The sequence below is a fragment of the Trachypithecus francoisi genome, unplaced genomic scaffold (assembly GCF_009764315.1).
Source record: "Trachypithecus francoisi isolate TF-2019V2 unplaced genomic scaffold, Tfra_2.0 Lachesis_group16, whole genome shotgun sequence".
NCBI classification, from domain to species: Eukaryota; Metazoa; Chordata; class Mammalia; order Primates; family Cercopithecidae; genus Trachypithecus; species Trachypithecus francoisi.
The window spans coordinates 245,325-260,594 of record NW_022681461.1 but is presented as its reverse complement, the minus strand read 5'-3'; the positions used below and the strand labels follow the sequence as shown (position 1 = coordinate 260,594).

General features: G+C 45.5%; 1 protein-coding gene across 29 annotated transcripts in view; it reads right to left on the bottom strand.

Moving 5' to 3' along the window:
* AOPEP (aminopeptidase O (putative)) overlaps positions 1-15,270 on the bottom strand; it is a 378,597-nt gene that overhangs the window by 139,664 nt on the left and 223,663 nt on the right. For 28 of the 29 annotated variants that reach the window (XR_004443283.1, XR_004443284.1, XR_004443285.1 and 25 more), the window contains 2 exons: positions 1,950-2,052; positions 1,231-1,338 (listed from right to left, as the gene is read on the bottom strand). Coding sequence is in view for 20 of the 29 variants with exons in the window: in XM_033236603.1 (XP_033092494.1) it covers positions 1,231-1,338; positions 1,950-2,052 (211 nt within the window). In the remaining 9 variants the exon portion in view is untranslated. Of the gene's footprint in view, positions 1-1,230; positions 1,339-1,949; positions 2,053-6,113; positions 6,213-15,270 lie in introns of those variants that run through there. The other variant, XR_004443291.1, reaches the window with a different exon arrangement.

The window sequence follows — 15,270 nt, the reverse complement described above, 5'->3', positions numbered from 1 at the left end:
CTGTCTCCAACAACAACAAACAACAAAAAAAGAGAGAAGCAAATGAAGAACTGAACGGTTTGGTTCAGAGAGCAGTAAGAGTCCATGGAAAGTGAAAATCAAAACCTCCAAAGCCATGGTGAATACAATGCACGTATGTGACACTGCAGTCTCTTGGTGAGACGTGGCTTCAAGCAGCAGGAATCTGTACTAATCTGTCAACCAAGCACGTACGACTTTTGAACCAGTTTTCGAATTGCCTTTCCAAATATATGCTTGGGAGGATTTTCCCCACACCCAATACGAGAATAAAAAGAACAGAGAGGAACAGCCGTCCGGTCTTGCTACGCTCATGTGATTCTTCCACCTGTGTTCAAACTACACGTGCACATCCTTTACATCTAACGTTGCAGATAATGGGACTCGCAGCTGTATATGAGCACAATGATCAAACACGAAAAAGCTCCACTAGTCCAACCTATGCTGAGGATGCATCACCTATTTTCTATTACTTATGAGTGTCATTTTTCAGAGCCTGCCACTCCTTGTTAACTTCCTTACTACGTGCTGCTTGGCCCCATACCCAGATAAGCTGACAGGGTCTCTCTCTGATAGTTTTGTGGCCAGGCTGTCTGCATATTTCAGTGTATCCTGTTATTAATCTATTGATCAGATATTTATGGAGTACCTACTGTGTGCCAATCACGTGCTAAGTACTGGTGAAGTAGAATGGTCTGGCCTTGTTGGGCATATACGTAGAGTGGAGGAGAGAGAAAAGAAACAAATAGCCCCCTAATGAAAATATCACTGCAGACAACGGCAATGACAGTGAGGGCAATGGAAGGCAAAGGGGTGGCACGCGTGGGCCTGGATGCAGGTCTGTTTAGCCGGCTGACGTGGAGGCTGTGGCACTCAAACTGAAACTAGAAGGTAAGAAGGTGGCATCTTCCAAAGAGAAGTCCAGGTAAAGGGGACGGCAGGAATGTTTCGTTTTTGTGTCTAAGGTCACTCAAACTATCCACCTCACTGTGTACGAGACAGCTTTGGGTTACAGTTTATTTCAAAATGACAGAGAGATCACCCTCCCTAAAGCAACCACTCTCTTTGTGTCCATTTCATTAACTTCCTATTTTTCCCACTGCATTAAATGGGAAATCTTTTCCCTCCTCTTTAATACTGGCATAATCTAATCTTCACATGCCATACCCCCTCCAATTATACATCACGGACTCATGAGGATCCACAAATTACCTGGGAAAGAATCAGCTGTCCATGAAATGCGTGCACAAATTTTCTTAAAAATGAAAAATAGGTTTCATCTCCAAGTCTTTCGGCAAGAAACCGAAGAAGGAAGTAGCCCTAGAAGAAAGAAAGAAGAGACAGAGAAAGAGGCCTGCCATGAGTCCATAAACAAATGGTTCCATAGTCAGCCCTACCTAACCCACAGTCACTTGTGCATCTAGAATGTGCTGTCCTACCTGTCCCTGGCTGCCCTTTCCATTTTCACCAGGAAGGCTTGGCTTGGAAATTAATTAGTTCTCAACTCCTTTGTTAATGTTGTCATCATTTCTGCTTGGACTTGGTTCACATGAAGCCTCGTTGTCCAACGCAGACGAAAAGAGAAGAGAGACCCAGCTCTTCTCTACTCCAGCTACCAGGAAAGGTCTTTACAACAGAAAACACTTTCTTCTCACCCATGTCTTTCAGTTGGAATCTGACAGCAATGTGAGAGTTCTGCTCCTCAGGTAGGCAGAACAGAGGTACAGGGCAGGGAATATTTCAGCCTTTTTTCATTCAGTCTTTCCTAACACAGTCTCCTTTTGGGGACATGAAGTGCTTTAATTACTGAACCCTCAGATATCATTACAGTATTTTCGCCTCAGTCATGTCACTCATCATTATCGTTTAATTGGATAGCCTAAAAAGCACTGCACCACAACAACTGGCTTCTGCAACTGAGATGTGCTTACCTTTAAATAATGCACCTGCATGAAGATCTTCTCTGGATTGAGTCCATGCTTGATAACAGATGCTCCTGAGTCACTTGTGTAGCCAGTTTTGTCTTTACTGGGTCTAAAATGATTCAGTAACAGTTTATTTAAGTATAGCACATTCTTAAGTAATTATGCCATAAGAGCATCTTATTTCTTATTTTCAGAGTTGCTCAATATCACCCTGATACTATTCAACAGTACCAGGTATAATTTAGAACAGTTTGTATGACATACTCATCTACCGAATAAGGAGGGATTTATATTTGGGTTGGGAACCTGAAGTTGGCTACTGACAAATATTTTACAACAATGTATCCAAAATTAAAGCCTGCCAGACTCTCAAGGGATCTCAGCTCCACCATGAATTATCTAAGAACATATACCCTTTTTTGATGACAGACTGGAAATGTAATGGAAAATGAAAGCTTTACTTGGAAAAGTAAAGAACTTATATCTCTTTCAAAAAATTTTGAAAGCCTCAATGTTATCCACTTCTCTGGATTTGCATTTAGTAATTAAGGCTCCTTTAATAAATATTTGTACTTTCTATCCATATTAGAATTACAAAAACAAACAGGTCACAGAAGCTCATGTTTTTAGAACACGTGGGGACATCAATAATCACATACTTCAACTTATTTCACACATGAGGTAAACTGAGGCACACAGACGTTAGGTCTACACTAAGTTTGTCCAACCCACAGCGCACGTGTGGGCCACATGTCGCCCAAGATGATTTTGAACGCAGCCCAGCACAAATTCATAAACTTTCTTAAAACATTACGAGATTTTTTTGCGATTTTTTTTCTTAGCTTATCAGCTGTCGTTAGTGTTAGTGTATTTTATATATGGCCCAAGACAATTCTTCTTCTTCCAGTGTGGCCCAGGGAAGCTAAAAGACTGGACTGGACAGTCATGGTCCACTCAAAGTCTTATCCCTTTTTTTTTTTTTTTCTTTGAGTCAGGGTTTCACTCCCATCAATCAGGCTGGAGTGCAATGGTGCGATCTTGGCCCACTGCAACCTCTGCCTCCTGAGCTCAAATGATCCTCCTGCTTCAACCTCCCAAGTAGCTGGGATTACAGGAGCCCGCCACCGTACCCAGCTAATTTTTGTATTTTTTGTAGAGATGGGGTTTCGCCATGTTGGCCAGGCTGGTCTCGAACTCCTGAGCTCAAGCTACGCGTCCACCTTAGCCTCCCAAAGTGCTGGGATTACAGGCGTGAGCCACCGCATCCAGCCTTATGCCTTGTTTTGATTTGTAGTGACATTAGGACTGAAACCAGTGACTCATTATCTGTGAAGATCTTTTCCACTATGCTCTATGGCTTTAACATTTTAAATATGTTAAATAAAGTACAACAGATCCTTTGAGCCATCTAGCAAAGATGTGTGCAGTGTTACAGTATAGCTTCAACAGCTAGCTAAAATCAAAATAAGTGAGGAGGTATTTACAGCTTTCGGATGTTCTACAACCGGCCACTCACTGGATCAACACTGAGGAGCGCTGTGTTGAGGCGAAGGAAGGCAAGGAACCACGAGAGGGTTGGTGCATCAGAAAAGCAAGGGGTTATTTTAAAAGGTAGTGTGGTGGTGCAGAAGGTACGCGGCCTTTGGAATATGAGACCTAGTTTAGACTAGCAGCCTTACTTCTTCCTACCCGTTCCTTACTAACCTTCATTTACTCACGTGCGAAATGGGAATAATCCTACCCACCTTCCCAGATCCTGCAGAGAATAATTGAAATAATACATTGCAAAGCCCCTAGCAAGGGCCGGGGATACAGAAATTACCTACTAAACTTAACAAACTATTCCATTTGAGCACACAGGATCCCTGATTAGGTCTTAACTGAATATTCTGGGACATTATCCCGGCAGACACAAGGCACAGAATCAGCAGATACCTAAAGGAAAGATGATGATGAAAACCATCAGAGCTAACTGCATATTTTCCACTTTTCTACTTGATCCCTGACTTACCTACATGCCCACACTTGTAAGAATAACTAATCCATTTCATCTTCGTTTAAGACTCCCCTGAAAAGAATCCGCTTTTTTCACTGCTCTCAGGTTTGTCCTGCCATGCAGTGTTTTTGTAAGAAAGCCACACTAGCCTCGATAAGGAAAGCCCATCAGCCACTGTCTGGGGAAGAAGACTTCTCAAGCGTCAGTCTGGACTCAGACTAGGCTGCCCAGCCCCAACACGGGCAGAGTTGCCGCGTGTCTTTTTTGCCCTTGAGCCCTGAATTGACGCTGCTGGAAGGGGAGGAACGCAGAAGAATGATGTAAATCTCTGCTCAGAAGGCTGGCTTCCAGGCTCCAGTTCCCAATGACGCCTTCAGTTGCTGTTTTTTCCTTTGCCTAAAAATGTCCCTCCCAAAAGCATCCCTCTCTCTCTTCCTCCATCCTCTCCAAATGAAGAAGTGCTCAAGAAAATTCTTCCTGCTGACAGCATTCAGAGTCAACATACCAGTCCCCAAGAGATTCCTCTGATAGCAGCTTGGTGTGGAGAGGGCAGGGCACAGGCAAGCTCTGCAAGAAATCAGAGGGTGGTTTCTAGGAGGAAAAGACACTCCGTGAATGGAAGCAGGAAACTTCCATCTCTGTGCTACTCTGGTTCTCACAACGCTATGAACACCAGGTCTGGGTAGAGAGACAGAGTTCAGGAGAGAGCAAATGAGCTACAGCCACACGCAGAGACACAGACGACTCTCTCAGGTCAGTCGAAGGAGGCAGGCCCACGAAGCGCACGTACAAACGTACAAGTCCATGTCAATGGAATCCAAGAACAGGCAAAACTGACCTATGGGGACCGAGATCAGAATAACGGTCATCTTGGGAGGGAGTACTGACAGAGAGCAGAGAAACGGGAAGGTTTCTGAGATGCTGGGAACATTCTATAGATTGATCTGAATGTACTTTCATGGGGATAAATCATAAAAATCCTTCGAGGCATCTAGCAGAGACTTGTGCACTTTAATGCATTATGTTATGCTTCATTTAAAAACTGAAGAGATGCACGTACAGCACACACTTGTGAGCAGGAAAGGCAGTCAGTCTAGCCGCTCTTGTGCCGCGAGCACATGCCTAGGATGAACTAAGCCCAACGCACCTGAGGACCAACGAGAAAACATTTTTTATATGACAACATGAGGCAGGAAGGACTGCGGCAAATCCAACTGATCGGTCTCCTCCCATTCTCATGTGCCTTCTTCCTTGCCACTTGTATGACTGAATCTGAAAAGCTAATGCTCATTTCCTATTTTTTTTAATTCTTTTTTTTTATGATTATACTTTAAGTTCTAGGGTACATGTGCACAACGTGCAGGTTTGTTACATAGGCATACATGTGCCCTGTTGGTGTGCTGCACCCATTAACTAGTCGTTTACATGAGCTCATTTTCTAAGTGGCCCTTGCAGCTGTGGACAGCCAGGGCCCTTAGTCCAGGCCAAAAAGACAAAAGCAGATGTCTGCTGGGACTGCGTGCTGGGGGGGTTCTGGCAAAGCTTTTGCTTTCCTGACGAAGGGGGAAATGTAACTGCTACCACACCCCTTCCCCACAGGCAGGGCGGATGGAGCTGGGACGGCCATCTTGCAACCACGAGGCAGCAAACCAGCACTCTGTGGAGAGCAGAATGGACTGAAGGAAGCCAAACAGCCTTTAATAGCATCGTTCTGCTGTGGCCAGCCTGGGGCTGCCTGCCTTCTGAGTTTTTACTGTGTATGAAAGATAACTACCATTTGTTTAAGTCAACCATTGCTTTATTGCTGCAATAATTGTAGCCAGATTTGTTTCTAACTGGACTAGTACTAACAGCTAACGTTTCCTAGCTATCCTCTGTGCCAGGTACTCTGCCAAGCTCTTCTTATTATGCATCACACCCTCTTCCCTCATAAGATCCTGATGAGACCAGATCCTGATTATACCCATTTAAAAGCTAAAGAAAGTGAGACCTAGAGAAGACCACAAAACTGGTTAGTGGCAGAGTCGAGGCAAGAACCAGGTCCACAGAACACCGAAGTCCTTGCTACACTCTGGGGCATCCCCAAGATCCAGGTCCCCATCTTGGCTGTGCCAAGTACTAACTGGAGAACCTTAGACAAATGGCTTACCCTCTCTGAGGCTCAGCTTCCTCACCTGTGAAGTCTGCAATGAGGCTCAGGTCGTGGAAGCATTCCAGAAAGCAAGAGTGTTCAGTATCTCTTAGACATTACACTCTGGTGTTTATTTCTTTGGCTGGAATACATGGAATGTGAGAGATCAAGTTACCAAGGTCGTCTGGGCTCAAACGCCCTTGGCTTCTGTTGTACCTGGCACCAAATGCAACAACTGAGATTGACGTGCCCTTTCCCTTCCCCACGCCTTCCTTTTCCACCGCAACCACAGAGGCGATGTGGATATTTAAAGAGTGGGCAGGTGGCAGTGATATTTGGTATATAATGATTTGATTTGGAATCAGGCCTCCTGAAGAAAGGTCCAATCCTGCAGGATAACCCCCAGGGTGGAATTTGGGAAAATGCCTCTGAACAGTCCTCTGGCATGTCAGCTGGGTCTGAACACCCACCCGCTGCTCTGCCCCCGCCCAGACGGGCCATCCAGCAGTACTCTCTTCCTCACACGCTCCTGGCAGTCAGCATGAGCGTTACCAGAGAGTCTTCATCTATACACTTGCTGCTGCCAGGCCTGAGCCAGGGACTAAGCACACCAGAAATGAGACAGAAGGGAATGAATGAGCATTTCAACATCTCAGTGTTTCTGTTAGTCGCAGCTGCCCCACCAGGTTTGACAGCTTTGAGAACAGGGCCTCACTCACCCTGCAACAATGGAGGAAGTGAAATCTGACCCTTGGGTAGAGACTGGCCTGACAGTGCACATCTGAGCCCCAGATGCACAGGTGAGACCCGCAGGGGAGGCAGCACGACACACTGGGTGAGGGCTTGGATCCACGGCTCTCCACTGCCACGTGACCTTGAGCACGAGCCCCATGCAGCCCAGCTCCCTTATCTGTGAAAAGGGGACAGTAAGAGTCACTGGGGCAGCTCCCAGGGCTGAGTGGCACCGGAGCACTCGGCCAGAGCTCCTCCTGGCATGCAGTAGCTCGGTGGAAATGCGGCTATTTTCTGTGTTCTGTGTTCTGACTGAGGCTCCAGTAGCATCAACTGAACCTTCCTCTGACAGGCAAAGACATGAAGAAGACAGGGTGCCGTGGGGGAGGGCTGGGGAGGGACACAGGAACTCGCTCTACTACGACAGTCACTCCTTGGGAGTCCAGACCTATTCCAAAATGAAAAGGTTTTTTGACACCACACACAAATGCAGCCTATTCTCTCCCTTGGTGAGATCACTGATTCTGAATGCAAACCCTTCAAGGGCTGGTCTTTAAGCTCCCTGACTCATCATCGTCAGAACATAAACAAAAGACACAACGAATTTCAAGAGCCAGGTGAAGTGCTACGAAGCTAGGTCTGGGCATCGTCCTTCCACACTCATTCCCTGGGTCTGCGCCCCGAAAACACCTCTTGGTAAAAAGTGAAGGCAGAATGATGACAGCACAGGAATTCTCAGTGACAATTTTCCTATCTATAAACTGTGAATAATGAACACTTGCCACTGACTAGCATTTGCCGTGCTACCAAAAGGTTGTGGATAAACCTTTAACGAATAAATCTGTATTGTATCCGCGCCGCTGGTATTTGGCAGATGTGGCTGTCCGTATGCTTTTCAAAACGGATTTAACGGCCACTCAGCAGGAAGAGCTTCCCCACGAGGACCATCAGCCTGCAGCAGACACAGAAAGATGTTCCTCTGCTGTTGAAAAAGGCAATCGCTAAGATGATTTAAGACAGAAGGAGGACCCCTCTGAGGAGCCACAGGAACATAAAGAAGGTTTATTCTGTCCTCCTGATAGTGGAAGGACCTGGTGGTGGGTACCGATAGATCTCTCAGGGTCCCAGGTCAGCTGCTAATGAAGGTGACAAGGAGAAACTCTCTAGTTAGCAGAACTGTGGCAAATGCAAACAAACTCCACACATTTTAGTAATCAGGGTAGGAAAATCAAAGATGAAACTCAGAAAAGCAATGAGTACCAACACAAAACCAAAAATGTCCTCAGGTCTTGACTGCCCATGTATCAGATATTCCTTTCTGAGAAGCAAAACGCCACATGGAGAAAAAATAAGAAACCAATCAATGCAATGGTCTGAGTGCTATACTGCCTCATTCAACACAGCAAGCGATGATCTGGACACATTCTCAAAAGAGACAGAGGAAAATGGAGCCAAGACACCCATGTGACTGCACAGGTGGTATCTGCTAAGAGTGGTTTTCAGAGAACACGGACAATAGTTGAACAGGACGCTGAGAAAGGAAAAACCCATACTACATAAAGAGAGCTGGGAGGCTGTAAAATGACTGCCAAGAAGGTAAAACTTCAGGACGAGCTAGTGGAGAAGGCTCAGGACAAAAAAAAAAAGGCTTTGGAGGTGAAGTTGGGAGCCTAAGGAAGACCAGGTGCCAAGAGGTGGCAGAAAGAACAGAATGACTCAACTCCCATTTTGATTCAACTTTCCTGCCAAGGAGAAAGATTTTCAAGCTACTCACGGTAGAACGAGCCCTGCTGCGTGGGGACTGCTGCCCGGTGCTGGTAGACAGGGCTCCTGGTAGACAGGGCTCCTTCACCCTCTAAAGGAGTTCCCGTTCCAAGTCCAGGCGAGGGACAGGCTCTAGCTCTGAAAGCGTCCACCTGTGATATACGTGAACCCAGATCTCTGGGGGGGATCAATTCACACAGACAATGAGAAGGAAGCTGAAGGAGGTAGACAGCTATTCTGATCTGCAGAGAGAAGAGATGGGGGAGTGGCCAAATGTGTGATGACATTATTGAACAGAGTTTAATATGAGCACTTAAAAGAGAAAATGATGAACTGCAGGAGTTAGAATGGGATCCTGAGGGCCAATTCCAGAAATTCACTGGGGGATCCTGACTTCTGCAAGGCAGTTAGTAGAATGCATGTGGTGGCGAGCATGCAACGGTGAGCATGTGGTAGTTCTTTCATGGCTTTATAGAAGGCTAAAAAACAGAACCCCAAGGGTGTTGATTAATTATTTGCTATAACCTGGACGGAGGTCCTTAGGGCTGTGCCCAAGGAATGCTGATTTATTGGCTTAACAGATTTGCCTGTGAGCTACAGCTGGGAGTCTACCTGGTTGACTGACAGCATCCACAGTCAAGCACAGCAACCACAGGCTGAACTGAGGGTCCAATGAATAAGAAGAAAATATCTAATAGAGAGAAAGAGTTTTTAAAAAATTAACTTTGCCTATGAAAACTATTTAGTATATTTTTCTGTAAAGTCAACACGTGGCAGGTGGTGACTGCTGTGGCTTCCAACATAGTAAGCACAAGGCTGGGCTGGATCAACAGGAGGAATGCAGATGTAATGGGAATCCCATGGGGGTAGGTGATGTGGACAGGAGCAGTTAGGAGCTGGGCTCTGGGGTCATATGTGCCTCGGCTTTCACCCCAGTGCTGCTGCTTACCTGCCGTGCAGACAAGGCCACCTTTTTACTATCTCCACGCTCCTGCTTCCTCCTCTATCAAACGGGGAGGAAAATGGCACTATGGTACAGCACTTCCCTCACAAGGCCATTTTGGGATCAAATGAGATAATGTATGTAGAATGCTTAGGACAGTGTTTGGCATATTGAAAGCACTCAAATAATGTTATTAGGGAGGAAAAATGCATGGGACTTGGAAGGGTAGAACTGCCATGTGTATCACACAGAATGTAAAAATGAAATATGGGGCTAGGTGCAGGGGCCCAAGCCTGTAATCTCAGCATTTCGGGAGGCCAAGGCGGGAGGATCCCTTGAGGCCAGGAGTTCGAGACCAGCCTGGGCAACAAAGCGAGGATGTAGTAGTGCTCATCTGTAGTCCCAGCTAGTCAGGAGGCTGATGTGGGAGGATCACTGAGCCCAGGAGTTCGAGGCTGCAGTGAACTTTGATTGCACCACTGCACTCTAGCCTGGGCAACAGAGAGAGACCCATCTCTTAAAAGAATAACAAAAGGCCGGGTGCGGTGGCTCACGCCTGTAATCCCAGCACTTTAGGAGGCCGAGGCAGGTGGATCACGAGGTCAGGAGATTGAGACCATCCCTGCTAACATGGTGAAACCCCGTCTCTACTAAAATTACAAAAAAAATTTAGCCGGGCGTGGGGGCGGGCGCCTGTAGTCCCAGCTACTCAGGAGGCTGAGGCAGGAGAATGGCGTGAACCCGGGAGGCAGAGCTTGCAGTGAACCGAGATCCGGCCACTGTACTCCAGCCTGGGCGACAGAGCAAGACTCCGTCTCAAAAAAAAAAAAAAAGAGACTGTATAGCCCAGAATATATTTAAGTTAAAGCATATGAAGAAAAACATTATTCATCCATTCAGTAGAGTCAAGAGGTTTGCCACACAGCTTTGGCCTTGCTAAATCAGCCTCGTGTGGTTTTGTTTTGTTTTGTTTTGTTTTTTGAGACAGAGTCTCACTCTGTTGCCCAGGCTGGAGTGCAGTGGCCGGATCTCAGCTCACTGCAAGCTCCGCCTCCCGGGTTTACGCCATTCTCCTGCCTCAGCCTCCGAGTAGCTGGGACTACAGGCGCCCGCCACCGCGCCCGGCTAGTTTTTTGTATTTTTTAGTAGAGACGGGGTTTCACCGTGTTAGCCAGGATGGTCTCGATCTCCTGACCTCGTGATCCGCCCTTCTCAGCCTCCCAAAGTGCTGAGATTACAGGCTTGAGCCACCGCGCCCAGCTGGTTTTGATTTTTTTAAAAAACTAAACTAAATGAATTATTTAGAGGAAGCTTAACTGAATTGTATTAAACATATATTGTGAGATAGAATTAACTTTGAGTATAGGATCCAAGCAGTTCAAGGCTTGACTGTACTTTTCACAGGGTTCTGTTTGGGGCGGGGGAGAGTCGTGCAATGTGCTGAGACCGGTCTCCTCATAAGCTGGGCCCATCGATCAGGGTTAAGGTGATCACAGTGACTCAGCCGTAACTCAGGCTGCTGCTCTGCCATACACATTCAGAACACAGGAATACAGAGAACCTGAAAATTACTGGAAGCAAAAGCAGAAAGAATAAAAATGGAAAACTTTTTCTGTATTGCATAAAAAAAAATCACGACTTCTTCCGGAAAGAGGCAAATGAGACAAACATCGGCTTCATTTTACAAGAGGAGGCTCGAAGCCCGTTTTGAACACCAACAGCATGTGCAGCGCTGTGTGCTGAGGTAATGGGGAGGATCGCCTCATCCGATGACTCAGCGAGGAGCAGATGGCCCGTGGGAGCCTGAGAAGGACTTTTCCCTCCTCAGTGGAGGACAGCACGGCCCCAGGCATGGGGGCGGCAGCGGCGGGGTGGAGGGCTTGCCTGGTTTTCAGCCCAGCACATACCAGGATGCACAAGAGGACGAGTCCTCGGGAGAGGAGCTCTCTTCTCAGTCTTCCGGCAACAGTGTGCTCTTTGGGCCTTCTGTTTCTCACACAGTGCATCTAACAGTAAGTGTGAGACCATTCACCACAGCATTGTTCGCCAAAGCAAAACACTAGAAATGACCATGATGACGCCCAATGGTTAACAAATGTTTGATGGTTACTAATGGAACATTCATATCTGGGAATACCCACAGCAGTTAAAAAAGCAAAGAATTCGCTGTGTTGATAACAGAACACTAGCCAGGATTCTACTACTAAGTCAAGAGGTTTGCTACACAGCTTTGGCCTTGCTACATCAGCATCAAGTGTGGTTTTGATTAAAAAAAAAACTAAATTAAATGAGTTATTTAGAGGACGCTTAACTGAATTGTATGAAACATATATTGTGAGAGAATTAACTTTGGGAGGCACAGCATGGCGTGCATGAAACACACAGTCTCATGTGTACACGCTTGTGCTTGAGGGATGCTTTCTTGGGAGTGAATTATCATTCCATGGGGTCGTTACATCACAGACCCCGTGGAGATGTCTTCCATCTATCCAGCGCTGGAAATGGCCCCACGGGTCTTATCCAAACCTCAGAGGTCACCAGTTGCCTCCTGCCCTAATTTCTTTTTCCATGTCTCCTCCAGACAATTGCTGATCAACCCCACCAGGCTACCGGGGTGTTGTGAGACAGCAGAGAACATCAAATGATTTCCATCAGTCTCTCTCTTTTTTAAAAAAAAATTGAGGCTGGGCGCGGTGGCTCACACCTGTAATCCCAGCACTTTGGGAGGCCGAGGCGGGCAGATCATGAGATCAGGAGATGGAGACCATCCTGGCTAACACGGTGAAACCCCATCTCTACTAAAAATACAAAAAATTATCCGGGCGTGGTGGTGGCGCCTGTAGTCCCAGCTACTCGGGAGGCTGAGGCAGAAGAATGGCGTAAACCCGGGAGGCAGAGCTTGCAGTGAGCCAAGATCGTGCCACTGCACTCCAGCCTGGGAGACAGAGCGAGACTCCGTCTCAAAAAATAAAAATAAAAAAAATTGAGATGTAATTCACATATAGTGGTTTTTAGTATAGTCATAAGGTTGTGCAACCTTATGACTTGCACATAAGTTGATTATGTGCAATAAACTTTAGAACATAATCAACATTAGAATATTTTAATCACCCTAAAAAGAAACCGAATACACACTGGCAGTCACTCCCCAATCTCCTTCCCACCTCCACCCAGGCCTTGACCATTAATCTAGCGATTAATGGTCAAGATTAATTTGGGAGATCAAGGTGGGAGGACTGTTTGAGCCTGGTAGGTTAAGGCTGCAGTGAGCCATGATCGTGCCACAGCACTCCAGCCTCGGGAACAGGGTGAGACCCTGTCTGAAAATAAAAAAAAACAAAATAAAAAATCTACTTCTTGTCTCTATGGATTTGCCTGTTATGGACAGTCCACATAAATGAAATCATACAGTACGTGGCCTTTTGTGTCCAGCTTTTTCCGCTGAGCATAATGTTTTCAAGGTTCATCCATGCTGTAGCAAGTATCGGTGCTCTGTTCCTTTTTATGGCTGATTAATATTCCACTGTATGGATGTAACACATTTTGATCATCCATTCATCTGTTGATGGACATTTGGGTTGTTTTCATTTTGGGCTGTGATGAATAAAACTGTTATCAACATTTGTGTATGAGTTCATTCTTTTGGTTATTTAGCTAGGAATGGAATTGCAGGGTTATATGGTCACTCTGTGCTCAAGCTTTTGAGGAACTGCCAGGCTGTTTTCCACAGCAGCTGTACCATTTCACCAACAGTGTACACAGGTTCCAATTTTTCCAAGTCCACACTAATATTTATTATCTGTCTTTTTCACTGTAGCCATCCTAGTAGGTATGAAGTGGTATCTCATTGTGGCTGTGATTTGTATTTCCTGAGAGCCAATAATGTTGAACATCTTATGTGCTCATTGGACATCTGTATATCTTCTTTGGAGAAATGTCAGCTTAGATTGACCTTTTTTTTTGAGATGGAGTCTTGCTCTGTTGCCCAGGCAACAGTGGCGCAATCTCGGCTCACTGCAATCTCCGCCTCTCGGGTTCAAGTGATTCTCCTGCCTCAGCCTCCCGAGTAGCTGGGATTACGGGTGTGCACCACTATGCCGTGCTAATTTTTTGTGGAGATGGGGTTTCACCATGTTGGCCAGGCTGGTCTCAAATTGCTGACCTTAAGTGATATGCCGACCTCAGCCTCCCAAAGTGTTAGGGTTACAGGTATGAGACACCACACCCAGACAGATTGATCTTTTTTTATTTTTTATTTTATTATTATTTTTTGAGATAGGGTCTCACTCTGTTGCCTAGGCTGGAGTGCAGGGGCATGATCTCAGCTCACTGCAACCTCCACCTCCCAGATTCAAACAATTCTCCTGCCTCAGCCTCCTGAGTAGCTGAGATTTACAGGTGCATGTCACCACACCTGGATAATTTTTGTGTTTTCAGTAGAGATGGGGTTTCACCATGTTGGCCAGGCTGGGTCTCAAACACCTGACCTTAAGTGATCCACCCACCTCGGCCTCCCAAAGTGCTGGGATTACAGGCGTGAGCTACCACACCCGGCCCAGATTGACCATTTTTTAACTGGGTCATTTGTCTTTTTATCATTGAGTTGTAAGAGTTCTTTATGTATTCTCAATACAAGTCCCTTATCAGATATATGATGTGCAAATATTACCTCCCATTCTGTAGGTTGTCTTTTTATTTTCTTGATGGGGTTGTCTGTCACACAAAAGTTTTTAATTTTGATGCAGTCCAATCTACTGATTCTTTTTCCCTTTGGTTGCTTATGCTTTCAGTGTCTAGCATGTAAGAAACTATTGCCTAATCCAAGATCATGAAGATTTACGTCTACATTTTTTCTACTTGTTTTATAATTTTAGCTTTCATATTCGAGTATTTGATCCATTTTGAATCTCAATATGTTATTATCTTTGATGCTACTGTAAATGATTTTTTTTTTTTTTGAGACAGAGTCTTACTGTGTCCATGCTATTGTAAATGATTTTTTTTTTTTTTTTTGAGACAGAGTCTTACTGTGTCCCCCAGGCTGGAGTGCAGTGGCACGACCCCGGCTCACTGCAACTTCTGCCTCCCAGGTTCAAGTGATATAAATGAATTTTTCTTAATTTAATTTTCAGATTATTCTTAGTGTATAGAAATACAGCTAACTTCTGTATGTTGATCCTATATCTCACAACTTTACTGAAGTTCATTAGCTCTAATTATTTTTTTGGAGGATTACTTAGGATTTACTCCACATAAGATCATGTCTACAAATAGAGACAGTTTTACTTCTTCCTTTCCAATCTGGATCCCTTGTAGTTCACTTTTTTGCCTAACCACCCTGGCTGTAACCTCCAGTACAATATTGAACAGTACAGTCCCTGTTCCTTATTCCTTCTGTCCTCAGCTATTGACTTGAAAAGGGCAAGAACTCCTGTAAAGCGGAATTGTACCACTAGCAGGACGTTCTTCTTTCACGTCTTTGCGGCAGGTCCAGCAGAATACCTGTACAGCTTTGTCATCCATTCTAGATCAGAACTGTTGGCCAAAACACAAACTAAATGGTAGGAAAAAGGGGCACAGGAAGTAAGCAAACACTCTGTGGAACTCAGTCAATTTGGCATTACCTGAGAAAGCACTCACTGGAGGAGAGCTTTTCTGAATGGGAAACTAACGCTCATCAGCCGAGCATGTAATGTACATAGTGACTCTTCCGACTGGCTGAGTGCGTAAGATATCCCTACGATGGGCAAAGTAAGAGTGA